The sequence below is a fragment of the Ctenopharyngodon idella genome, chromosome 22, assembly GCF_019924925.1.
Source record: "Ctenopharyngodon idella isolate HZGC_01 chromosome 22, HZGC01, whole genome shotgun sequence".
NCBI lineage: Eukaryota > Metazoa > Chordata > Actinopteri > Cypriniformes > Xenocyprididae > Ctenopharyngodon > Ctenopharyngodon idella.
The window spans coordinates 19,946,565-19,973,203 of record NC_067241.1 but is presented as its reverse complement, the minus strand read 5'-3'; the positions used below and the strand labels follow the sequence as shown (position 1 = coordinate 19,973,203).

Below are 26,639 nucleotides of genomic sequence, written 5' to 3'. Positions count from 1 at the left end.
CTGGTGCATCTTGACGGCTCTAACATGATTGTGTTAACATAAAATAGTACATACCTGTATTCTGTCTATCCAACACACACACTTACATAAAACCATGGATGTTTTTTCCTTTTACAAACGGCCTCCATCACAAAAGAGCTCAGATCACCATGCAGTCTGTTACTATTGGAAACAGGGAAATAAAGATAGAGGCTGAAGCTTGGTATAAAAGAAGAGCAGTGGCGTATCATCAGTCTACTGAAGTGATAAACTCTACTCCTAAATCCTATTGTCTCTGAAGGGAAGGCTTAACATGAGGAAATAGAGACTTCAAGTTCTCGTTCGCTTTGAGGCAGGGATGCTGAATCAAGATTGGAGAATTGAGTGATTGTATGGTGTCTTTGATGTTTTTTTTGATGTCTTGAAATGTTGCTTGAGAAGAGCTGTGTTCTCTCGTGTGTGATGACTCACTGATGAAATGGCAGAGAGCTAAAAAAAAAAAAAAACCCAAAGGAAAAAAACAGATGTGACACAGCCACAGGTGGGCTTGCCAAAAAAAAACAGCTGATTTCTTCAGCTCCAAATATTGGGAAGAAATTTCTCATTATCCCACTATAGAAAAATTTTTTTTCACAAACCTGTTTTTTTGTGTGTGTGTGTGTATGTTTTTTGAGGGAACATGCAACCTGTTTTTGTGTATTCTTGGCTAATTTGAAGGGTGAATCTGTGCAAAGCATGATGAAGTTAGCCAAAATATCTAATGAACGAACACTGAACAGATTCTTTTGAACACTGCACAGGGCCTGGTGATGACTCATGTTAATCAATGTCTTTCTCTTTATGGCATCAGTCTCGGTGCCTTCATCAGAATGTGTTTCAGGAAGTATAAGTTGTCAAGCCCTGTGCCCTTTGTTCCCTGTCTTTGAAGAACATGGAATTACCTTACATTTGTTTCTTAACATGTTCATTCACCATCTTGGGTGGTTGAATTTATTTACCATAAGAGAGCAACTAAAGCTTCATGTTGTCAAAGAGCATAGGAGTGAAATTAGATTTTTAATTTAGAAATCCAATAAGTAAACATAAGAGTTGCAGTCAATATAATAATAATAATAATAAAGGCTTGTGTTTATCCCTATAATGCTCATAAATCAATATGTGAGAATATCAGCTGAAGGCTTCCATTTAGGCAACCACACTGACGTAATATCATAAAAATAATAACTATAATGAGAAGGTTGCAAATCTAAAAATTATTGGCTGTCCAGAGAGTTAATGACATAGTTAGCCAGCAGCTTCTGAGAAAGTGTCAATAACCATAACTTCCTCCTTAAAGATATCTGACCTCTCACCTCTCATTTGAGAAAATACATCCCTAGACACTTCTCCATCCCCCACTTTCTGTCTGCCTTTTTCCACCCCGTGATTTTCTCTGTGCTGACATTCAGTGTTCTTTTTATACGTCCTTCAAAATAAACAAAAAAGGAACTCAAAACATCTAATCATTTGCTGTTGCTGCAAAAAAAATCTTCAAAATGCAGCAAAAATGTAACACATTTCTAAAAGAAAAAAAAAAAGAAGCATGCTGTACTTCAGTCTTGGGGAGGAAAAACCAAGGTTTCCAATGTATGTGTGATTTAGCAATGAGTTCCATCAAAGATCTCAACAAACTGAATGAAATTCAGCCTTTGTCAGCTGAATTAAGCTTTTAAAAATGATATCTTACATCATGTTCTATTCTTCTAAATCTTAAAGGGTTAGATCACCCAAAAATTAAAATTCTGTCATTTATTACTCACCCTCATGTCGTTCCACACTCGTAAGACCTTCGTTCATCTTTGGAGCACAAATTAAGATATTTTTGATGAAATCCAAAGGCCCAGTGAGACCTACATTGACAGCAAGATAATTAACACTTTCAGATGCCCAGAAAGCTACTAAAGACTTTTTAAAACAGTTCATGTGACTGCAGTGGTTCAATCATAATGTTATGAAGCGACAAGAATACTTTTTGTGCGCCAAAAAAACCCAAAATAACGACTTTATGACAATATCTAATGATGGGCGATTTCAAAACACTGCTTCATCAAGCTACGAAGCTTTACAAATCTTTTGTTTTGAATCAGTTGTTGTCAAAGTCACGCCCCCCAGTGGTGAACCATTGAAATTTCGAAACACTTATGAAGTAACGAAGCCTCGTTTACTGTAATCATGTGACTTTGGCAGTTTGATTCGCACTCCCAACCACTGATTCGAAACAAAAGATTCGTTAAGCGTCGAAGCTTCATGAAGCAGTGTTTTGAAATATCCCATCATATTGTTGAATAAAGTCGTTATTTTGTTTTTTTGGTGCACCAAATGTATTCTCGTCGCTTCATAACATTAAGTTTGAACCACTGTAGTCACTAAAACACGTCTTTAGTAGCTTGCTAGGCATTCGAAAGTGTTAATTGTGTTGCTGGCAATGCAGGCCTCACTGAGCCATTGGATTTTATCAAAAATATCTTAATTTATGTTCTGAAGATGAACAAAGGTCTTACGGGTGTGGAACGACATGAGGGTGAGTAATAAATGACAGAATTTTCATTTTTGGGTGAACTAACCCTTTAATTTCTTCCCAGGTGAAAAAAAGTACACAATGTACTTCTATGCTCTATTTTCACGGACTAATTTTGTACTTAATATACTAAAAATTCTTCTTTAGTACCCCTTAAGATAATCTTAAGAACATCTAAGTGTAGGCTACTCAAACTGTGCTATTTTGAGACAACATGAATATGAACTAAATGTGCTTTTAACATACAATCTCAATTATAAAGCGACGAGAATACTTTTTGTGTGCCAAAAAAACTAAATAATGACTTTTCAACAATATAGTGATGGGCTGATTTCAAAACACTGCTTTGGAGCTTTGCGAATCAAATCAGTGACTCGGAGCACCAAAGTCATGTGATTTCAGCAGTTTAGCCGTTTGATAGGAGATCCGAGTCACTGATTTGATTCGTAAAGCTCCGAAGCAGTGTTTTGAAATCGGCCCATCACTATATTGTTAAAAAGTCGTTATTTTGTTTTTTTGGCTCAAAAAAAAGTATTCTCGTCGCTTTATAATATTAAAGGGTTAGTTTACCCAAAAATGAAAATAATGTCATTAATTACTCACCTTCATGTCGTTCCACACCCGTAAGACCTTCGTTCATCTTCGGAACACAAATTAAGATATTTTTGTTGAAATCCGATGGCTCAGTGAGGCCTGCATAGCCAGCAATGACATTTCCTCTCGCAAGATCCATAAATGTACTAAAAACATATTTAAATCAGTTCATGTGAGTACAGTGGTCCAATATTAATATTATAAAGCGACGAGAATATTTTTGGTGCGCCAAAAAAACAAAATAACAATTATATAGTGATGGCCGATTTCAAAACACTGCTTCATGAAGCTTCGGAGCGTTATGAATCTTTTGTGTCGAATCATGATTCGGATCACGTGTCACGTGTACCTTTATGGATCTTGAGAAAGGAAATGTCATTGCTGGCTATGCAGGCCTCACTGAGCCATCGGATTTCATCAAAAATATCTTAATTTGTGTTTCAAAGATGAATGAAGGTCTTACGGGTGTGGAACGACATGAGGGTGAGTGATTAATGACATTATTTTCATTTTTGGGTGAACTAACCCTTTAACCAGTAAAGGATTGGACAACACACCAATCCACACCCTCTCCCTGTCTCTCTGAGGTTGACTATGCAAAGGGCAAAGCGGGCGGCCCGCACTCCCACAATAACAGTCGTGACGTCAGCCCGTCACCGCTCCCGTTGGATGCAGCTGCGGAGCGGCGAGAGAGACTGAACGGTGATTGAAAGAGAAGAGAGCTGAACGGCGGTGGCGGCAGCCATCTTAAAACTACCGCACTAATCCGAGATATACATCTTCTGGATATTTTTGCAACACTGAGCTAAATCAGTTTTTATCGGGCGTGAGGAGATAGAATAACATTGTTTAAATCGTTTGCTGTTTTCATTACGAAGACGGGATGCGGATCCGTGGGGTGAAACCTTTCGCTTCTGCAGTCGGTCTGCTTTTAGGACTATTATGCGCGGTGGAGGCAGCCAAAGGTAAGAATCAAGACCTATTTTTATTAATAATGAAAATGTGAATATGTAAAAATGAACCTCTTTAAAAATATTCTCTGGTATGCGAAGATATTACTATATAATTTTAAAGGTTATTAATGTTGCTGTAAGTATCCTTAGTGAAGGTTTCTTGACAATGATCTGAAATAATCGCTCAATGTGTGGATGTTGCGTCCGGCAGCATCTCGCGCGCCGTACATCCGAGCTTATTAAAAATCTAATTTCCCGTCTCACACTGAAAAGATGTCATAAAATAATTGCCGTGGCCTGTCAGCTGAGAAATGTCCCTACGGTTCCGCTTCACTTGACAGCTATTTTTGAGTTCAATCCTTTAACACAACGATCTTCTGTGCCAACACCCCGTGGCCAAGAAGACTTCAGCCTGCAGCTATTTGTGTGTGCATCATCAGATTCAGAGCATATTGCTTATGGAAATCAAACCTGTGTGCTTGATTTTTATCCCAGTCTCAAAGTGACATTTTATCCGATAACTAGTTGTTTGTGATTCGTATTGTTATATATACAGATAAGACGAAGTGTGCAGTCCGCATTGCAGATCCTCTGTGGAATACTATGTGGTCTGATTTTAAAAATTAATCTTTCAAATGGCTCACGCGCAGCTAAATATGACTGAAGGACATCGCTGCAGGTGCACGAGCCGACATTACAGCACTGACACTCACGCGGCTTGATGTGCGAAACATTTGCTTGTGAAACGCTGCCTTTCCAGAAATATCCTGCCTTGCAGTTACCTTGTTTATTATTCTTAAAGATACAAGTGCGATTTTACTGTAATGTCGAACTTTGATAAATGGATTTAATAAAAGAAATGGACCATTTAAAAGAGCGATATTGTTTATTTGTACATGGGTCAATGACGTCTTTCATTTTTTTTTTTTGTCCAGATCAAATAAGATATACAAAAAATAGAATACAAAAATGCTTTTATGATGAGAAAGTGTTTCAATTTCCTGATAAAAATGTCCTTTTGACGCATTATTTTTGAGAAACCGTGTCAAAATTGCCTTCTGTTGTGTACACTTGAGTGTTCAAGGTGCAAGGAAAGTATTTTAGTACTTTTTGCTTGATGGTTACACCACTTGACATTGGGGGTCATTAGGTCTTTTTTTGTTGTTGTTGTAGAAAAAAAATTAAACCATCATGAATACAAATTATAAAACTTCTAAGAACCTGTCACACACACACACACACATATATATATATATATGTTTGTCATTGACCCAAATTCAAATCAAATCTTATGTATCATCATTCCTTAATAGGGGTGCTAATATTTGTCATTCATTATGTTGTTGCCATGTGAGGCAGCTGGGAATGCATGGCCTGAGGCCATTAACATGTAAGATAATTAACAAATTGTTTCATGGTCTGTGGTTCAATTCATGGGATGAGACTTTATAATATATATTTTTATAACTTTTGATGTGCATGTGACCTTCTGCTTCTGTAGCTTTTGCATATTTAATAAATGTCAATTGGTTTTGTTTCCAAATCCAAGTTTGCACAGTAGCGACCCAATACATTACCTCAGTTTTGTAAACAAATATGTACTTGAAATCCATTCTTGACCTTCATAGCACTTTTTTACATGACATTAGCTAATAGTAAAATTATGCAAATGCATAAACAACAACAAAAGTGTGGTTTACCAGACACTGGGACAAATATTACATAAGTATTATTCATATTACCAGTGGCTAATGACTCTGAATTAAAATACTGTTGAGCTTGATTGGATGCAAGGGCCTTGATGTCAACAATAATTCATATCTTAGGCATTTTCTCCCTTTTTTACCTATAAATGGATATGCACATTCATCCACAACCCTGTCAGAACAGACCTTGCCACTGGTGTTTCCATGCTTTATCAAAAATGTTTTCAGGCTTGTGTGTTTAAGTTGCTTTGGAGTCAAGATTAAATTAATTTAAAATATATGCCTAAAGCACATATGATGATTATTCACTAAATCTGTGAATTTTGCTAGTTTTTAATCACTGGGAAATTGTGATTGTCCTAAAATTATTGAGCAAGGTCCTCTATTTTCTCTTTTACAGAGTCTCTGTATTCACATATTTAAATGTCCACCTCTAGATGATTACCATGGCTGCGTCCGAAATCACATACTTCCCTACTATATAGTATTTTAGTACTTGCAAAGGAAGTACTCATTCAAAACAAGTACCCACCCAAGAGAGTATGCGATTTCTGACGCAGCCCATGTCTCTCTCACAGTGTTTATTAGCTTTAGATAACTTTATCACTCTTGACGCATTTCATAGGCTCTCTTTGAGTTTGACTAGCTTTGTTTAAACACACCTGCTCACTTCCCTGCTGTTTATCAGGTTAGTGAAAATCCCACCTTGTCACTGGAGTACATACCCCTGAAAACAGTCACGAGATGTGCTCTAAAGTGTTCTTTTTAGTGGATATTTTAACAGCTTGATTATAAAACTCCTCTGAAGGCTGCCATATTTTTGTTTCTGAAAGATGGCAAGAGATTAATTAACACATTAATTCAAGCTGTGTGCTCACAAAGCAGTTGCCAGGGAAGCGCCTGACCTGGAAATATGTATGCCACCTTCTGACTTAAATTTCAGACCATTAACTAGCTTATACATCACTAACAACTGGCAGAAGGAATGGGACGAATATAAAAATAGTATGAACCCCAGTATAAAAGGAAGTGTTTTCCATAACTTCAAATCAAGACATGGCCAAGTGGTCTTCGACTGGGTCACTCAAGACTTACACACGGTTTCTATTGATAGGCGAAGTTCCTCCTTTATGTCTCTCGTGTCAAGTTCCTTTGTTGGACTGTAATTTTTATGATACTGTCAGAAAGCGCTTTTATTCAGAAACATGTTTACATGAAAAATTTCAGAATTTTTGTTCTTAATATTTCAGATTTTCTGTATTGTGTCAAGGTGAAATGTTTTATATAATAATTAAAATTTTATGGATTATGATATTGACCTTTTCCATGTAAATAACCCAGATGATATAACTTAATAAGCAAACAAACTCGCAAAGCATTTACAATATGAAAAGCAGATTTTGTGTGAAGAATTTTGATGTAATAATGAAGGTTCAGTTGAAATGAGATCTTTGGAAACTCGCTCTCTACCGCAGCTTATAAGGGTGATTTATTTCTATATATGACTCTTATAGTGACATATGGTGATTTGATTGGAACCATCTTTAAGAAACAATTGTCATAGAAGAATATCCATATATATATATATATAGCTACTAATAGATCCCTTAAGAAGTTCACAACATTTCAGATTGGAGGAGGTCTTGTTTAAACAGCTGTTTGTTCGATTCTTTTACCTCTTGGTTAAATGTTTTGCTTGTTTCAGCAAAGTGAATCCTCTAGCAGAATGTCTTAACTTACAGATGGCTTGATGGATAATCTCTCAGGATTCTTCTCATAGGAACTAGAACACTTTTGAAGTGTTGGTTTTGTAGATAGCTATACGCCCATTAGCAGCTCCCTGCTTCGATGTAAGCTTTGGAGGGCCCATTAGTTCCAGGAACTGTGGAAAGAGAATTCACACAGCATAGAGGATGGATAAATTAAGCTGAGCAGACTTTCTCTCAGGAGGAGGTACGGACTCATTGTTCCTCACGGTGAAGTAGAGAACACCCAGGGACTGTTGTTGATGCACGCTGTTAGAACTTAATTACTCGTAAGCTTTTAGAGTTTATTTGAAGTGTTTTGAAAGCATTTGGCTGATTAATTTTTTGTTATTATGCTTTATCATATCTGTTAGACATTCTGGGTTGTTTTTGCCCTTTTTTAGTTTCATGTCTTTCACCCTCTGAATGCAATATTTAAAGCCTGAGAACTAAAGTTTCATATGTTGTGCTATTTATTCATGGAATTTGTACTCTGGGAAACAAAGAGTCCCTTGGCCGAGAGCTCAGAGCCGCGTGCCGCAATAAACACGTCACAATGCGCCCACTGTTAGACGCAACTCAGAATTATTTGACTTATGTACCAATCTTGAATTCCAAGGACTTTGTAGGCATAAGTTAACAAAGCATTGCTCATCTGTTTTTTTTAAATGCTGCATTTTCGGTTTTGGTGCAGCCGTGTGGCAGAAATTCACTTAGACAATCAGCTCTTAGTCATTGTGATGGCTGGGCAGTCAGTGGTAATTTCATTGGCCCCTTTGCGAGCTGAATTGAGTCAGTGATCTGTCAAGAATAGGTCATTACATACCGAATATTAAGGTCTGTCTCTTTGATTCGCATGGTAGCCGGTTGACTGCTATTGTTGATCTTTCTGAAACATTTTCCTGCTTTTCCATCCATCCATCCATCCAATTCTAGGTGGTATGATATTGTATATACTGTGTATGTGTATATATATATATATATATATATATATATATATATATAAGAACAAATTGGTTCTTTGACAACTAGTAAACCATTGTAATGGGCTATATGCACGGTTACTTTCCTGGTTGTAGTTAAGGCTGCTCGGGCATTTCCGGTGAATTGTTAGCTGTTCATTCTGTTCTCGCTGTACATCGACACAAAACCATCAGTGGTTGACTTTTTAATGTTGTATTCATATTTTAATGCAGTTATCACATTTACCTAATTTGCCAATGAACCAATTTTATTGATTGCAATAAAGACGAAGCTATTCGGACCGTTTAAAAAATGCCATGTCTGAAATTAGACACGCACACGCATTTTTCCCCCCAGCACTTCAAATGTTATTTTTAATATGATGACCACAAACATTATTTGTTCATCCTTCTGAGATTGTCCCCATTGTAAAACCGAACGTTTCAAAATGTAGGAAATTCAACATTTGATAGAAAACACTTATTTAAAAATAAAAAAGACAATAATTACCACTATAACCAGCAGGTGGTGGCAGAGTAGCATTTATTTGCGCATATATCACCCATTTCCTCTAATCATTTTTCAATAAATATTAAACTTTATAAAATAACTAGATTTACATTTTGTCAATGTGAAGTATGAAGTACTCACAAAATCTTATGAAAAACAACTTTTCTTGTGAATGAATTACACAGAAAGCGAGCGCAGCGCTTTCCCTTTGTAATCACGGCAGCTGTCAGTCAGTGCAGTGTAAGATCATGATTTCGGCACGCTTGTAAAAACACACATTTTATTCAATTTATTCTAAAGTGCACTATAAATATTTAATTTTTGACACTTTTTTTTTTGAAGGTACTTTTTATTTATTTATTTTCTATGCTGTTTTACGTTTGAATAACTAAATTAATGCTATGTCTGACTATTTAAGTGACTATATTCTGATTATAAAATAAGTATTACACTACTGATGCTCAACACACCAGCAATTTACATATCGCCGGAAGTTTTGGAGCTATCTTATATTATTGCAGAAGTTCTAAAGAACGCTCCGAGCATATATCCCGTTGGATGAAACACTTGTTACTGATGCTCAGTTTTACCAATGGATTGCAACTTCAGCTTTGTATTGATACTATTCAGGGTTTCAAGAGAAATCTTTTTCTTGGTCACTCAGGAAGAAACAGAACAAAAGTATAAAGAACATTCTTCAATGCCATAAAACTGAGACCTTATAATGTAGGGTCTATTGATTTGGTCAGTAACCCTACCCATAACATCATTACCTGCTTACATTTCAGGTCAACCCAGTCCACACGCTGAGTGCTCTGAAGAGAGCTCATCCATTCAGTGTCTGTCAGGGTTTGTGCTCTTTGTTTAGCCTGATAAATGCGGCCCGCTGCTATTCTGTGCCTCATCGCGTCAGCACTCCATGGGAACAGGTAACCAGAGAGTAGGTGTTACCTGTGTATACAGGTCTGTGCAGCCCAGCCTCTGGAGACATGAAAAGCAGATCTGTGTTCTAGGGCTACAGCTCATTTTCACTCTCACTGGGCCTTTGTGCGTTCCATACTGAGCTGTGATTGAGCACCATTCACACCACCCTGCCCCCACCCTCACTGAAAACGCCTGGGCTATGCTGTTCTGTAGCGACTACTCTGGTGGACAAACAGATACTTCCTTGAGTACACATTGACCCTCTGTATTGGCTTGACTATGAACCCTTCCTACTGGGAGATATTTTGGTCAGTAGAGCCCAGAGATTTCCCCTACGTTTGTCTTAAACTTCAATGAACAATCAATTCCCTGACTGACTCAGTTCCCTGACTTTTAACAGGTAGTGGCTTTTTAGAATTTGTTTGCATAAATTTGTGTTGCTGTCAGCCAACCAACTGGAAACTTGTTTTAAGTCTGTGTACCAATGCATTTCAAGAAGTTAAGGCAATTAGCTGCTCATTCTCCCTTCAGAAAATAATGATGATCATTATAAATATTTACTGGCTGAATCATTATGATAGATCTGAGCATTATCTCTCTCGGTCGTGAAGTGAGAGAGAAATTGCAGGGCTCCAGACGTAAAGTTTAGACTGCATTGGTGACAGTAGGGAAAAATGTGTCGAATCCATTAGTGGATTCGTCAGATATTGTATAGTTAGAGACGTTTTAGCATGTAATGATGAACAGCTCAAGCCGTGATGTCTGATTCGAGAACAAATTGCTGTTATGAATAGTGTTGTCAAAAGTACCGACTTCAGTACCAAGTCAGTACATGTAAATGTGATGATACCAGCATTTTCCCCTAGCATTTTGAGTGCTGTAGAGTGGATTCTTAAACACCTCTGATTGGTCATTGTGTTCATGTGCTCAACAGATATGTTTGTGATATCCGTTGATTCACTGATAGATGCCTGCTTTCAAAAGCTCCCATGTGCTTGGTGAAGAGCGTCAAAGATGTCTATTTACAACATGTTTTTGAAGCGTTGATCATTGTAGCCAATCACAGACATATCTGTTGAGCGCATAAACAAAGTGGCCAATCAGAGGTGTTTAAGAATCCGCTCAACAGCGCTCAAATGCTTGGGGGAAATGCTGGTATTGTCACTTTTTTTTTTTTTTTTTTTTTAATTTCAGTATTGACTTGGTACCGAATTTGGTACTTTTGATAACACTACTTATGAACCAGTTCTTTTGATGAATCAGCCAATAAGTTAAGATTCATGAAATAACCATCAAACAAGGTTAAAAGTTAAAAAAAATCCCGCCCTGCAGCCAATTTTATTGTGAAAGTTTAGGGTGTAGGGTTGGGTTAGGGGTTAGTATTAGTAACTAAAAAAGTAGTTTGATTCCTAAACATTTCATTTTAGGAGCTAATGATTTTTTTTTTTTTTTCTGCTTGGAGCCCTACATTGAGATTTAGGATTCTGCCATCATGAGCAAAAAGCCATCTCAGTTGTTCTGGAGACGTATCAGTCATTCAGTGATTTCCTATAACAGGCCATTGTATTGTCATCTTAGGATGGCCCATTGTCCAGCATTCTTCACATGAGAATGGGGTCTGTTCAACAAAGACGTCAAACCACGGCAACAAATTTGGCTTAATTCTTCAAAAAGAAGCTGTTCATAAGTCTCTTTTAGGAGTAACTGCAAATCTATCAAGTGTGAAAGCCAATCCATTTTCAAGACTGTCAAGGTGTAGATCAGTAGTTATCTTTTACTACCACAGATAGACCTTAAATTGTGAAGCAGCTGTGTGCTCTGTGAGAACTCTCAGTTCGCTCACACTCGAGGTGAGAACGCAGGCGTCTGTGGCGTTAATTGACAAAGGCTGAGGCAGATCACAATCTGGGTGTGATGACTGTCACGAAAAGGTTTCTGGGCCATACTGACCGGCAATAGCCACCCCTTGTTATACCGTTTAAATGTGCCGTATGCAGTGTTACTGTAATTAAATTACTTATCCACTGAAAAAGCAAAGTAAGGGATTACTGTTCATTTTTAGGTAAAAAAAAAACGGTCTAAAGTGGCATTTTGGAAATGATTTCAGCTTTTATGTGGTTTTGTTGCTCAGTTGCCATATACATGAGCATTCAGGCTGTTCTCTCTTTACAAATCTTGAGGGATACTAGCAGATGGATGAACAAGCATGGCTGACACCGTAACCTCTGGCCTCCCCTCATCAATCAAATCATAATGCAAGAAACACACATTCACACTCTGCTATTCTTTTGGAGGTCTGCAGGTTTAATTCAGACCTCCAAGAGTATAATTTGGTCTCGTTCACCATTTTAAGAAGCCCATTCACCAGTGCGTCCCCAACCCTCCCCACCCCCTTGTCAAATAATGGTTAAAATTAGGCTGTACAAAGTATGTCGCTTAATTGCTTTATGTTCGTGGGTTACTTGGCTATCAGCAAATTAATTGCTTCCGTTTGCCATTACTCAAGACTGCTAGCCCTGTAGAGTAATGAATGCGTGAATAATTACAGTAAAGAGTCTTGTTTGTTTCCTTTGGAGTGCTACCACCCAACAAGTGGTGCAAATCTGCCACGACATCGATATAATTAAATTTAAGTTAAAATATGCAACTGCAAAAGAAGATTGATAGGCTTGTGTTCAATGATATGGAAGTAAACAACATATTTACTACTAAAGCTACAGTTTGTAATGTGTTTTCCATGCTTTCGTTCGTAATGTCTTTGAATTATGTACATTTGAAGGCTCAAAAATTGATAAAAGCAATTTATTGGGATAAATTAGTTGGTCAAATGTAATTAATTTGATTTAGTTATTAATCGAATGGATTTTTATGCTTAATTACAGTTATATAAATTGTTTTTTTAATGTGTACTACTATTCAAAAGTTAATGTTCTTTAAGAACATTAAAAAACATTTTATTTTTGGCTTTTTTTTGTTGCTGTAAGGATTTTATCTATAAAAGAAAAATGTTCAGATATCCCTTCATAATAATGTTTACAATAATTCAGTTCTCCCCTTTCTTATTCGAAAACAGAGAAACAGGAAATCAGAAATGATCCACTGTGGCGTAAATAAGCACTGTGTTCTCATAGCCGTCCTGCTGTAAACTTTTGACTCGAGCATATGTGACACACCACAACACTTTGTAAAGTCGCACAAGTCTTTGACCTTGTAAGTGAATGAAACAGGAGCATCTCATTATGGGATTAGGTGTCAGTGGGTTTACATGATGGCTAACAGGATTGCATGCCAGGCATAGCACAATAGTGCCTGACCCGGACCCCCCATCTGCGCCCGGCGCATTCTGTCTGGCCAGAGCCACTACAATAATATTTTTCATCGATCAGATAACGTAGCGATAGCTGCACATGGTCTGCGTCCCAGCCGGTCACGGTGACGCAATCTGACTGGATGGCTGTGCTGCATAAAGCATGTAAAAGTCTGTGACTAGGCGATTCTATGCTTGCCAACTCCAATATGTAGCTTGGAATGTGTTTGGATATAAAGCCGCCGGCTTGTTCCGGATGCCTCCGCTTCTCTGAGACAGACAGGGTTTATTTAGCCCCTTTAGACATGCATGCAAAAAAACACACATGAGCTGGTTAGTCTGAAGGTCTTCAGTATTAATCTATGATCTTCTAATCTTGGGTGCTGCTGGGATGGAGGCAGCTCCAGGCCGACTGTGTTTCCTCCTCATTCGACTGCATCATTAGCCACTAATTTGTGCCTGCTAGCATTCAAAAGATTTGATTACGGCTAAATGGCTTAATTTGCGGATATTATCCAAATGACTGTAATCTGGAGAATGGATGGTGGCAAACGGTTTGTGCTTGTCAAATACAAATATCGTTGTCTGCAGTTGTGAAAAGTAAGTGCTCTTTCTCTAATGACATTTTCTGTTAAAGGTGAAGGGAGGAATTTCTCTTCTACACTTCCATTGTCATGTATAAATAAAATAATTGATATAAAATATAAATAATAAAAATATAAAATAATATATAAGACAATATAATACAAATTATTATATTATAATACAAAATCAACCCCTTTTACTTTTTTAATACACATTCCTAATATTATTAATAGAGGTTGATCGATAGTGGATTTTACCAATAACAATAAATAGTTTGGCCCTTGCTGGCCAATAACCAATTAATCAATTGATAGTTTTTAAAATGGATACTGAATGAAAAAAAAAATACAAAATAGTGTTTAACTTTATTACAAAAATTGAAAAATAGTACTGAACCATGAACATATACTGTACTTTTTAAATAAAAAAAATGTTAATATATTAATTATACCTTGGTCATTCATGTTAGTTGCTGGAAAAACTAACTATTGGTATGGATTTTTGCCGATAGCTAATTGTTCCAGCAACTTTGACTATTATATAGTTTTTATAATATAGTGATTTATTATATTATATTATATTATATTATATTATATAAAATGGTTAGTTCCAGTCCTTGATTCTGATTGGACAATAGCAGTGTTTTATTCACGATAGCTATGACCGCTTCACCCAACAGTTTTTAGCAACATAAACTGTTCTCAATTTATGTTGTTCATTGAAGCTTACTGTATTATGTAGAAGAGTATTGTGAGAAAGAGATCGAGTGAGTGAGTTTATTACCTGCATTCAGATTTAGCATTTTCCTTCAGGTCAATCCTATGAAATCTGTTTAAATGTCCGATGTATTATCTTGTCCTTTTAACAGTTAAGGGGTTTTCCCATGACTGACAGCGCTAGTCAAAGCATTTGTCAGTTGCGTCTTGTTCCGTGTTCACAACAATTCAGTCTTTTCAATGTAAAAGTCTTCGCTACTGACTGACACACTCATAAAGACGGTCTTTGCTGCCATCTAATGGCGTAATAATGTAACTTCTGTTGCTGTTCACGGTCAGGGACTATTTTTTCCGGCTGAAGGAAGGCTTTTAGTGAAAGTTTACTTCATGAAAGTTGCATTGATACATATTTTTAGCTTTAATATTTGTATTGTGTGGTAACCATTTTATAAAAGCAATAAGGTACTCCGCTTCGCCTCGTACCTAACAACGTCCTTCAGCCGTGACTTATTCACGATACAGCACAGCCTCTCGTACCTTATTGCTTGCATATTATATTATATTATATTATATTATATTTTAATTATTATATTATATTATATTATATTATAAAGAATCGTATTGTTCTTTTCTATCTGTTCGAGTCTGCTATGGCCGTCAGACTTCAAACAAACATATTGCTCTCCTTTAAACATGCTGTCGATGTATCAGCCTGAGTGAAAATGGATTGAACTGTGATCTTTGCATACATATTTACTCCACTGTGCTCAAGTGTGAGTGCTGCTCTAATGCACCAGTTACATAACATTGATCTGCATGGCATTCGTGTATAAAACACTATGCTGTAACATCCTCTTCAGACATCGACAAAACTGAGTGTGTTTCCATCTATAGCCATCTGTAGCCTTTAACCACTTGTCTCTACTCTATGACTGTTGTCATTATGAAATCATATTTTTAGTGTATTGTCATCATTTGTGGCCTATTTTTCAAACAATTCTCTCCGTTAGATGAGGCGTTTGTTGTCACAGTTGCTGCTTAGTGTTTCTATGCAAAATGGATGTAAAAACAGCCAACTGGCTTTCTGCCGTCACAAACGGTTGGCTTGTGCCAGAGCTGCAGGGCGTTTAGAAATAATATCAACCACATCAGAGCTTCTTCACTAATCAGATTCATTCTCCACCAGCCTGGTAACCAGCCCTTCCTCTTTGATACCCGCTCATTTAGTTTAGTTTATTGCACACCAGACGTCAATGTGGGCTTTTCAAACATAAGCTGTTTTTAATAGTTCATTAAGGGCTTAAAGGAAGTTTAAAGAAGAAAATGATTGCAGTTTGATTGGTAAATCTGTTTTTGGTAAGAGAAGGAGTGATATGTGTACCATATGTTATTTGAGTGTGTGTGTGGGAGTGTCGCCAGTGTTTAGCAGGTGTTTGGCTGCTGTCTTTAGTGGTTTTCTCTAGCTGGGATCGCTGCCATGACTGAACGCGCTCCAAGAGGTCTCAAGGACCCTTATTGAGATGTACCAAAACATTTCCAAATAAAGACTCATTCATTAAATTGTCTAGTTGTCTATAGAGCATCTTTATAATTCACACTTGGTTTGTGAACAGGTTCTTAGTGAAGAGTATCTCTTTTTATGTTAATATGTGATGATAACCATGTTATCAGTATGTTTGTTCTTTTGAGTACAAACAGTTCTTTGTCAGTGTAAACCCAGCTTAACCTCACTCAGCTACAAATGCCCCATGTTGCTGCTTTGATTTACTTTCTATTACTTAGCAGGGCTTTTTAAGGCATTTTCAAATCTTTCCTAAGCAGTTGTACCAAGGAACCCAAGCCAAATCTAGGTACCACAATATAATAAGAAAAATGAATTTATGGACAAATGATTTGGGAATAGGACTGCTACATGTCCAAGATAATAAAATCACCACTTCTGGGAAAACTGGCTCAAAATAGAAATGGGAGTTGTAGCCACTTACAAAGTCATGGTGGCTCATTTCTTAAATATAATAGAGTGCGCTTTTTGTTTGCTAGCAGTCGGCAGATGACGGGTTTGGCTCCGGCATTTCAGAATGGCCAGAATAACATGCTTTTTTGATCCATGTGCAAATTTAAGTCACATGACTTGCCTGAGTGTATACATTTTTGCACCTTTAATTCATGCAAAGTTACATCTTTATTGGGACAAGACGGATTATCTTACGTGACTCCGTAAGCTTGTCTCTATTTCTTAGAGACAAGCTGCATAAACTAGCTACATTTCAGGCATTTATGTAACACATCTAATTTGTGCATTAATGGCTGTTACGTTAAATAAAGTTTACTAATTACAGCAAAGCAGGTAAGTATACTTTACCTGTGCACGCCGTTGTCTCCCCTCCCCTCAGATGCGCTGTAATGGTGATCCTGTGCACAAACACCCACAAGATGGCGGCGTTTATCTGTCAATCCGATATTACAAAACCAATATCCAATTATGGTAAAATGCTTAAATATTAGGGAAAATATCGGTAAATTGATATATCGGTCGATCTCTAATCGCTAGATTATATTGCTCAGCAAGGAAGTGCTGATATTGCTGTTTTTGAAGTAATTAAACTTTTTATTATTATTTTTTTTTAGTAATGAAGTAATTAAACAGCTTACAGCTTCATTGCTAGATAATCTTTCTCTCTCTCTCTCTCTCTCTCTCTCTCTCTCTCTCTCTCTCTCTCTCTCTATTAGGCTAATTAATTAAGATAAATGTTATAATTCAGTCAAATAAATGTAATCATACCACTGACTAATGTTATAAACACCTCGACGCCATGCATTAAAATCGTTTAATGCACAGCTAGCTGTGGATACAGCTACTAGCTTATGTGTTATTTGCAAACTTTGCAATTGTTTGTGAAATTTTCTAGCAATATCTCATTGAAAACAATGTAGTTAGTTAACACACATGCTTGGTTAAAAAATAGCTTTTAATTTTCCTCTTGAGTGTTTATGATGTCTAAGGTAACATAAGCATTTTCTTTAACAAATCACAGTTAAGTGAAAAAAAAACAAACAATGTATGATATGTTCTCGGCCTGTTTTTCCATTATTAGTAGCATCATGTCCCAGCTTGCCCTTTGAGCATGTGACCTACCTCGGCTCTTAAGGTTTTATAAACCTGGGATTTTAAAGGAGATTATCAGGGTAGTCTGGTCTGACAATCTGTCCAGAGACATCCAGCAGCCGCAGCAGCAGCACCCTTGGATCACGTGATCCCACTTTGCTAAGACGATTTATGAGCCAGATCACAAATTTCACAGACAATACCAAGTCCTGGCCTTTCTCCCAGCTATCTTTGCACTGAATACAGCGTTAAAATCATGTGTTTGTAGCACTGATAGACATGTACAATCGTTGGTTCCTGAACCATGCAGTTTTAAATCACAAATGTATTGCAGCTGAAAATTAACAGGGTAAAGAAACATGAAAATGAAGCGACAGATCTGTCAAGCATACTGTTTTCTTGAAGGTGTGAAATTGGATATGGCGTGTAATGTGAACGGAGGTGAGTATTATGATGTTATTGCTGTGGAGGTTATATCCTTCAGTTAGTGTCAGTGATTAGGCTTCTGCCTGCGGGGTGAGTTGTAAGACACCGGTGTAGAGAAACCGCAGTGAAGCCAATAAATCATCTGTATTCGCTCCAGCAGCTGCACAAGGTGCAGATTTTTTTTCAGACAACAATTTTCTGAACACTATAAGGGATGGGAGCTGTTAGCACAGTGGATGTTGAAGACTTTACATGCACAAGAGTCATGGATTTTTGTCATGGATGTGTTGCCTCGAGCGATGAGGTGACTTAAAAGATGTTTTTTTTTTTTCAGTCAATGCATATTTTTATTTACATTTACATTTATTCATTTAGCAGGTGGTTTTCATCCAAAATGATTTACAAATGAAGAGAAACACATTTTCATGAATGAGCTAACATAGTATAGAATTTCAGTAAATTTATATATTACTTAATAAAAAATATTAAGTACACAGTTTTCATGAATGCATTACTGTATTAAAGAAGTTCTGGCATCTTTTACAAAAAACAACAACAACAACATTTAATTAAATGTTAATCTTAAAAAATGTTGTTGTTTTTTTAAAGTCTGCTCTGTTTCATACTTCTCCTTTTTTGCTTTCCAAAAAGAGAATTTTTATTATTAAAGAGAAAATGTATTTTATATATATATATATATATATATATATATACACACATACCCTTGATATGACCAAAGAAGGCTGTGAAAATAAATCTGCATCGTTAATCCAAAAAAAAGAAAACTTTTTGGCAGCAAACACTCAAGATTGGTTTAATGCACACAGGGGTAAAAAGTAAATCATGTGTACAATGAAATACACTGCTGTATCTTTAATGTTGTGGGCCTATTTTTCTGCTGGAGGTTCTGGACATCTTGTTCAGATACATGGCATCATGGATTCTATCAAATACCAAGAGATAAAAAATCAAAACCTGACTGTCCCTGCTATAAGTCTTATAATGGGCTGTGGTTAGATCTTCCATCAGGACAATGATCCAAAACAAACATCAAAATCAAAACAAAAATGGGTCACTGAGCACAAAGCCAAGCTTCTGCCTTGGCCATCCCAGTCCCCTGACCTGAACCCTGAAGAAAATGAGTGGGGTGAACTGAAGAGAAGAAGCACCAACATGAGGCTGGGAATCTGAAGGATCTGTAAAGATTCAGCATGAAGGAATGGTCTCTGATCTCTTGTCAGGTGTTCTCCAAACTCATCAGGCATTATAGGAGAAGACTCAGAGCTGTTATCTTGGCAAAAGGAGGTTGCAAAAAATATTGAATAAAAGGGTATTATTAATTGTGAGCAATGTGTATTAGAGAAAAACATTTCAATTAAAGTTTGGATTTTTGTAGATTTTTTAAATAAAAGATCAAAAGGATTAACGATGCAGATTTATTTTCCCAGCCTTCTTTGTTCATATTTACCAAGGGTATGAATAATTTTCAGCATATATATATATATATAATAATTGTATTATTATTAAAGAGAAAATTTATATATATATATATATATATATATATATATATTAAAATTGTGTGTGTGTGTGTGTGTGTATGTATGTGTATATATATTATATATATACATGCATACACACACACACACACACACAATTTTAATATATATATATATATATATATTTTATTACAATTGTGTATATATAAAATTAATTTTCTCTTTAATAATAATAATAAAATTATTCATATATATATATATATATATATATATATATATACAGTATATACAATTTAATATATATATATATTAAAATTATATATACATATATTATTAAAATTTATATATATATATATATAATATTATATAATTATATTTTATTTAATTTAATAATTTTTCAATTAAATAAAATATAAATAATAATATAAATACATATAAATATTTAATCATTTATATATTGTTATAATATTTTATTTCATACCATGATGCATACTTGATCATTTATTAGCGGTTAAAAGATTGATTTTAGTTTTCAGTGTTACATTTTTCATTTATTTAGACAAAGTAATGTAACATTGTCATTTTAAATGTAAAATTTGCCATTTTAATGCATCTATAGAAAACAGATGGTTCAGAACAACATGAGACAATTACTAAATGTTAACTTTTGGGGATGAATTCCCATTTCTTTAAGTAAATGTGTTCCTTCCATTAGGAGATGTATAGTCCTTGACATGAAAAATAAGCAATATACACCGTAACTGGTTAACAGGTATTTTAAATTGTGTACTGGGAGTCTATGTTGTCCAATTATTATTCAGTACCATAACTCTCTGTTTTACAATTATGGTTAAGGGTTAGTTAGGTGCTCACTGAAGAGCAATGGCTTTTAGCTTTGTTTTTTGACAGCTGATTCAGTCAGACTGCGTGTGACGGACCCTAGTGTTGACTGCATCAGTCTGCTGAGCTCATTTTGTTTCCCTGCGGCCTCCTGCTTCCTGCCGCTGCCTCGCTGTCAGGTCCGCACACAATGAGATCAGCATTGCAGGAGTATCCCCTTTCTCCCAGCAACTGCTGATGTACTCACATTTCGGATGCAGGCTCTGATTAGTCGTTGAAGAGAGCAATCTGCCCTTCACATCAACCTCTGCGTCCAGACAGCACTGGCACTACTGCAGTGTTTCTGCAGTCTGAAGCTAAAACACACCGCATCTGTCCTCTCTGCTTTCAGAGCTCAAAGCCTTCAGTTAACACTAATGAGCTGCTGAGCTTCTGCGTGCTCTCACAGAGGCGACAAATGCCACTGCGCACTAATGCTGCGTTATGTCAGTTTGGGATTTTGCGTTCTGCCTTTAAGCTAGCATACAGTTGTGCTGACACATAGTCCATCCTCACAGAAAACTAAAATAATTGGTTGTTGTCTGGGCTTGGTATTATTTAGCAACAAATTAAACTTCTACTATCCTGTTTCTTTTTTCCCCCACAGTAAATAAGCACAAGCCATGGATTGAGACCACGTATCATGGTCTCGTAACGGAAAATGACGACAAGGTTCTCCTGGACCCTCCGCTGATAGCCTTGGATAAAGATGCCCCGTTGCGCTATGCAGGTAAGATCCTCCATCTTCTGGACTCAAATGAGGCTGTCAGCCATTTTGCTTCCTCGTGCTAGGATAGTTCACCTAAAAAAAAAAAAAAAAAAAAAAAGAAAGTTCTGTCATCATTTCTTCCATAAAAAGATACATGAAATAAAATATTTTTATTTTATTTCAGCTAGTTGCCAAGTTTAGTTTAAGTTGAAGTATTAAAATAACTAAAACTACATAAACTAAAGCTAAAAACAAAACTATAATAGAACATCAATGATACTAAAATAACACTGCTTTGCTATGGCTATCAAATCAGGCTCCAGTAGATTTTTGACATCATTGATTTGAAACACCATTGGTTGATTCTTGTGTGTCATGTGACCAAACATCATCGTTGACATCAAGCCTTATGTGATGCTTTTAATGGCACCACTTCTATAGTGTTTTTTGCGCCATATTAGACTTTGAAAGCCCCAGTCCCCATTCACTTACATTGTATGAAAAAGAGCGAGGAGGATAATCTTTAAAAATTCATCTTTTGCACAGAAGAAAGAAGTATAAGTTTGGAACAACATGAGGGAGGATTTTCATTTTATGATAAGCAATTTTGGTGCAGTGATGACCATGCACGTGTTTTGTCTGGTGTTTTATGATGAAATATTTAGATTGTTATTCATGTTTTCATGGAAAAGTCAGTGGAATTTTTCTAAAGATAACATTTACCCTTTAGTATATTAGTTGGTTTTCATTTACTCATCTAGGACCAATTATAGTCAATTATTTGTTTTGAATAATTTTTCTCAGGCTCTTGGTTTCTTGGTTTGGTAATGTAATGGTATTGACAAAGCTTTCCTACTGCTTTCTTGTCAATTATCTTTACTAAAATGTGTTAAACCTTAAAATAGCTCTATAACAAACCATAATTACATTTTGAATAAAAGACCTAATATCATCAGCGTGCTGTTGAACTGTACTGATGTGATTGGTGAAGTCAGCTCTGGTTGGTAATTAGGTTTGAAGATATTCTTGCAGACTCTAATGCTCTAGGTTAATGGGGCTGTTTGTTTCTCCATGTACTGCTTTATGCTTCTTGCCTTTATATTTGCTCATGTCTCTAGATATTTAGCAGTGGATGCAGTAGTGCAAACCTAAATATCTAAAACATTGGGTTCCATTGATCTCCACAAAATCCAAGAGCGAGTTATGATAGATGTTGGTGGTACGCTTTTCCCGTAACATTTTTCCACCTATTGCAGATAGTCAGTTTGGAGAGCCAGTTGAGGTATTTTTAAGCATGTTGGAGTAATAAGCTCACATTTAATCAGTACAGAAGAAGATAGGCAGTCCATAAACCCGGCACTTTTTTAAATTGCTTCTCTCGTTTGCCGGGCAGCTGGTCGCCAGACTTCTGGAGCTCTTCTGATATCAAGATCAATGAAATTTCTTCTTACTCTGCTCCTTTCCTGTGAGAGGGAATGTGCAGCATTGGCTCTGGCCATTTTTAATCACTTAGAGATTTACTTTGACCTCAATTCAGATCTCTTTATGCAGTGGTCCATTGTAAATGCACTCCCTCCTTTCTCACAGTTTTAGTACCAGTCCTTGGTTGTCTCCTGGTGCCACCGTGAATATGGGACATGGTTAGCGAACTATCAGCAAACATTTGGGAGAAAGATTAGCCCACATGCACTAATGTGGTTTACCTTGAGTTATTTGTATATATGAAAGCATTATTCACTGATAATCAACCCCTCATGCCGCAGCACCTCATAAATATATAATTCCTCTGATAGATCATAAGGAATCATTTCAGCAAGCTTTGTTTGTGGGAGCCAGCAGTGAGGGAGAAGACATTTGGCACACTGATTATATTAAGAAGCTCTCTGAAATTCACTTTGAAGCCGTCACATGGCTGTGTGGGTGACTGCTGCATTCTTTGCAGGGAGGTATGCCAGTACCGGCCCGTTCAGGACATGGTGCCGTGCTGACTAACTTGCTTTACTCTAATCAGGAAGCTTGCCAAAAGCCATACAGAACTGTTGTCAGACATTTAGATTCATTTAAAGGGGTGGTTGATTGTGGTTTGACTTTTTTAAGTTTAGTTAGTGTGTAATGTTGCTGTTAGAGCATAAAAACCATCTGCAAAGTTACGACACTCAAAGTTTAATGCAAAGGGAGATATTTTCTTTTAAAGAATTTACTTTAGGGACGACTGGTAGGGACTACAACGAGCTTCTTCCCAGGTTAATGACATCACTAACCCCAAAATTTACATTAACCCTGTCCCTGAGAACACACAACAAAGGGGGTGAGGCCATGTTGGGCTGCTTTAGAAAAGAGGAAGAGTTGTTGTAGTAGAGTGTTGTTGACATGCCGTCATTTTACACCGGACTGCTTCAAAAACGAGGGTCAATTTAACACTGGATTTGCACAAAAGATTAACATGACGGCACATGCTAGTGGATGAGTTGAATCAACTCACAGCAACTACATAAATCTATCCACTAACCATTCAGAAACGTCCAGTTTCATTCTAAAAGTTGTAACTTCTTCCTGAGTCTCTCCATCAGTGTTGACTCCGGTTTGAACAATGTAAGGCTGAACACCGTTACTGACAATCCTCATTTTGGCTGCGTGAGATTCTCCAGCTTTGTTGTTGTTAAACAACTGAAGCATGAGCTGTTAATGCTCCACCCTCTTCTGGAAAGCGGGCGGGAGCAGCAGCTCATTTGCATTTAATGGGACACACACTAAAACGGCGTGTTTTTGCTTACATCTAAATAGGTGCAAATTTAACAAGCTATAATAAATGATCTGTGGGGTATTTTGAGCTGAAACTTCAGACACATTCTGGGGACACCAGAGACTTATATTACATCTTGTAAAAGAGGCATTATAGGTCCCTTTTAAATTCCATGTTGTTAAAGCTAACCTTTGAAGGATTGTTGAGGTATAACTTTTTGTATTGTACTGTTTTTTTTTTTTCATCTTTTAAATAAACTACTTAAAGGGTTAGTTCACCCAAAAATGAAAATAATGTCATTTATCACTCACCCTCATGTCGTTCCACACCCGTAAGACCTTCGTTGATCTTCGGAACGCAAATTGAGATATTTTTGTTGAAATCCGATGGCTCAGTGAGGCCTGCATAGGGAGCAATGACATTTCCTCTCTCAAGATCCATTAATGTACTAAAAACATATTTAAATCAGTTCATGTGAGTACAGTGGTTCAATATTAATATTATAAAGCGATGAGAATATTTTTGGTGCGCCAAAAAAACAAAATAACGACTTATATAGTGATGGCCGATTTCAAAACACTGCTTCGGAGCGTTATGAATCAGCTGGGGAATTTTAGCTGAACATTTAGATTTATTTAGTGTAAATGGAAAAATTGCTTCAAAGGGTACAGTGTCCCATTAGGGGCATCATGATTGATGTTCTGCTGGCCTTTTATAAACCAGCATCGAATTCCACTGCAAACACGATGTACTTTATCGAGAGCTCTTACGTCCCTATCAGTGGAGGACTATTCGGTGCCAGCTAGCTGTCAATTTCAATATTTCCTCTAACTCGTTGTGAGCGAGTCCTCTAAGTTTTTCAGACTGCTCAAACTTAAATCCGTAGACAGTAATGAAGCAGAAGCTAATCAAATAAACAATTAAGCCCCTGCACTAGTCTTGTTTCTCACGTCTCAGCTATTGTTACATCTTCATCGATTCTTCTGTGCAATATTGCAGTCTGAGGGGAAGAATCAATATTCATTGTGTTTTGCTTGTTGGGAAATGGAGCACTATTGAAGTTGGCACTTGGCATGCGGGCTGAAGGGCCAGTCTGGGTTTTAAGGGAAGTGTGGGGATGTACAGTCATTAAAGCCCCAGAATGCACTGATGAGGCACAAAGCTTCCACTGCATGACTTGCTCTGAACAGCAGATCCTAATGGAAAATCCATCTCTAATTGTAGGGATAAAAACGAGGTGGACAGGTCCACCAGCAGAGGCCACGGATAGGGTCAAACTGGAACCTTAGCAATCAGCCAAGCAGAAAAAAAACCCATACACTTTTTTTTTTTTATTATTATTTTTTTTTTTTTTTATGAAGTTGGCTAATTTTAGTGCTGGTCAGGTGATGATAAATGTTAGTACTATTAGAATAGTTTTTGGCTAATCCTTATCCTTTCATACAGTTGAGTCATTCATTGTTTTAACCCTAACAGGGACTCTATGGCTATTTCCACCTGTGGTCAAGGCTGTTTTTTGTGTTTCTGTGACTGTTAATGTGGACTCATCCAAGTATACTGTTTTGTGCTGTATACAGTCATACTAGGACTCAGAATACCATCAGAATTGGTACAAATGTCGCCTCCCGCATGCAGATAGTGTCTCATATTTGCAGTGCAAAGAGCATAAAAGCTGGACTGGGCGATATTGGTTGGCATTATGGTACATCTGGAGAAAAATAATCAGCAGTATTTATTTGCGTATATCTTTAAAATATTTTAATGATGATGCACATGTATTGATGAACCTGAGTTTTGAATCAATTCAGTGAAATGGACAGTTTGAACTGATTCATGGACATGAATACCAACTCTAATGTTATTTTCTCAGTTTAAAATCAGAGACGCTATTAAACCATATCTGTCCCAATGCTCTCATAAGGAGTTTGTGGCACACTCTTTAGGAAACTTAATGGCCAAGTAAAAAGCACATTAAAATCATTTCCAGTGCTGTTTAATTTTATATCCTAACAAAATGATCATAAATATTCAATATCGCTCGGCCCTAATCTGTTCCAGCGCAAAAAGTCGAATGAGGTATTTTGAGTCCTTGACTGCTTCTGTAACATCTGTCTTCTTTTTCTTGTCTCTGTGTTTCTGTGCATCTCATTCTTTCTCTGACTGACCTGGGTTTATCTTTTCTCCCTTCTTGTAGAGAGTTTTGAGGTGACCTTCACCAAAGAAGGTGATGACGGGCTCTTTCTACTGCCTTGTAACCGTTTTATTAACCCACTAACGCAAATACAAAAGAAATCGGCACTTCACACGGAAGCTCCTGTCATGCTCTTTTAATCTCTTCCCAGTTCTTCTTCTTTTTATTTTGGTTTTCAGTTTTCTCTCACCTTTGAATTCGTTGGAAATGAAAATTTAGCAACTGGATGACAAGTGTGATGCGGGGATAACAAAATCTAGAAATATCTATGCATGAGACATCCATTGAAGTTTGCAGATCCTAACAGTGCTTCAGCTCCAAAACAGAATAAATAAAGGGAAATAATGCTCGTACACCAGATTCTTGGGGGGGACGCCAATCCGAACGTCTTAAAAGTGTGTTTTTTGAGATCTCCTGTAGCTTTTAGGGGTTCACTTTTATTATAAAATCAATGAGACTCTGATGCTATAGAGGTTAGTTCCTGCTGAGATTGTTAAAAGATGCAAACTCTCTGCTGTCCGGTCTGTGGTGTGGTTTGACCTCTAGTTTG

The 26,639-nt window shown here is 36.8% G+C and overlaps 1 protein-coding gene across 1 annotated transcript in view; it reads left to right on the top strand.

The window, feature by feature from the left end:
• Positions 1-3,760: 3,760 nt before the first annotated feature.
• The window catches only part of clstn1 (calsyntenin 1), a 47,223-nt gene continuing 24,344 nt past the window's right edge, over positions 3,761-26,639 (top strand). The window contains 3 exon segments of the mRNA XM_051879009.1: positions 3,761-4,095; positions 21,054-21,176; positions 26,093-26,122. Of these exon segments, the coding sequence (XP_051734969.1) occupies positions 4,014-4,095; positions 21,054-21,176; positions 26,093-26,122 (235 nt within the window). The 5' untranslated portion in view covers positions 3,761-4,013.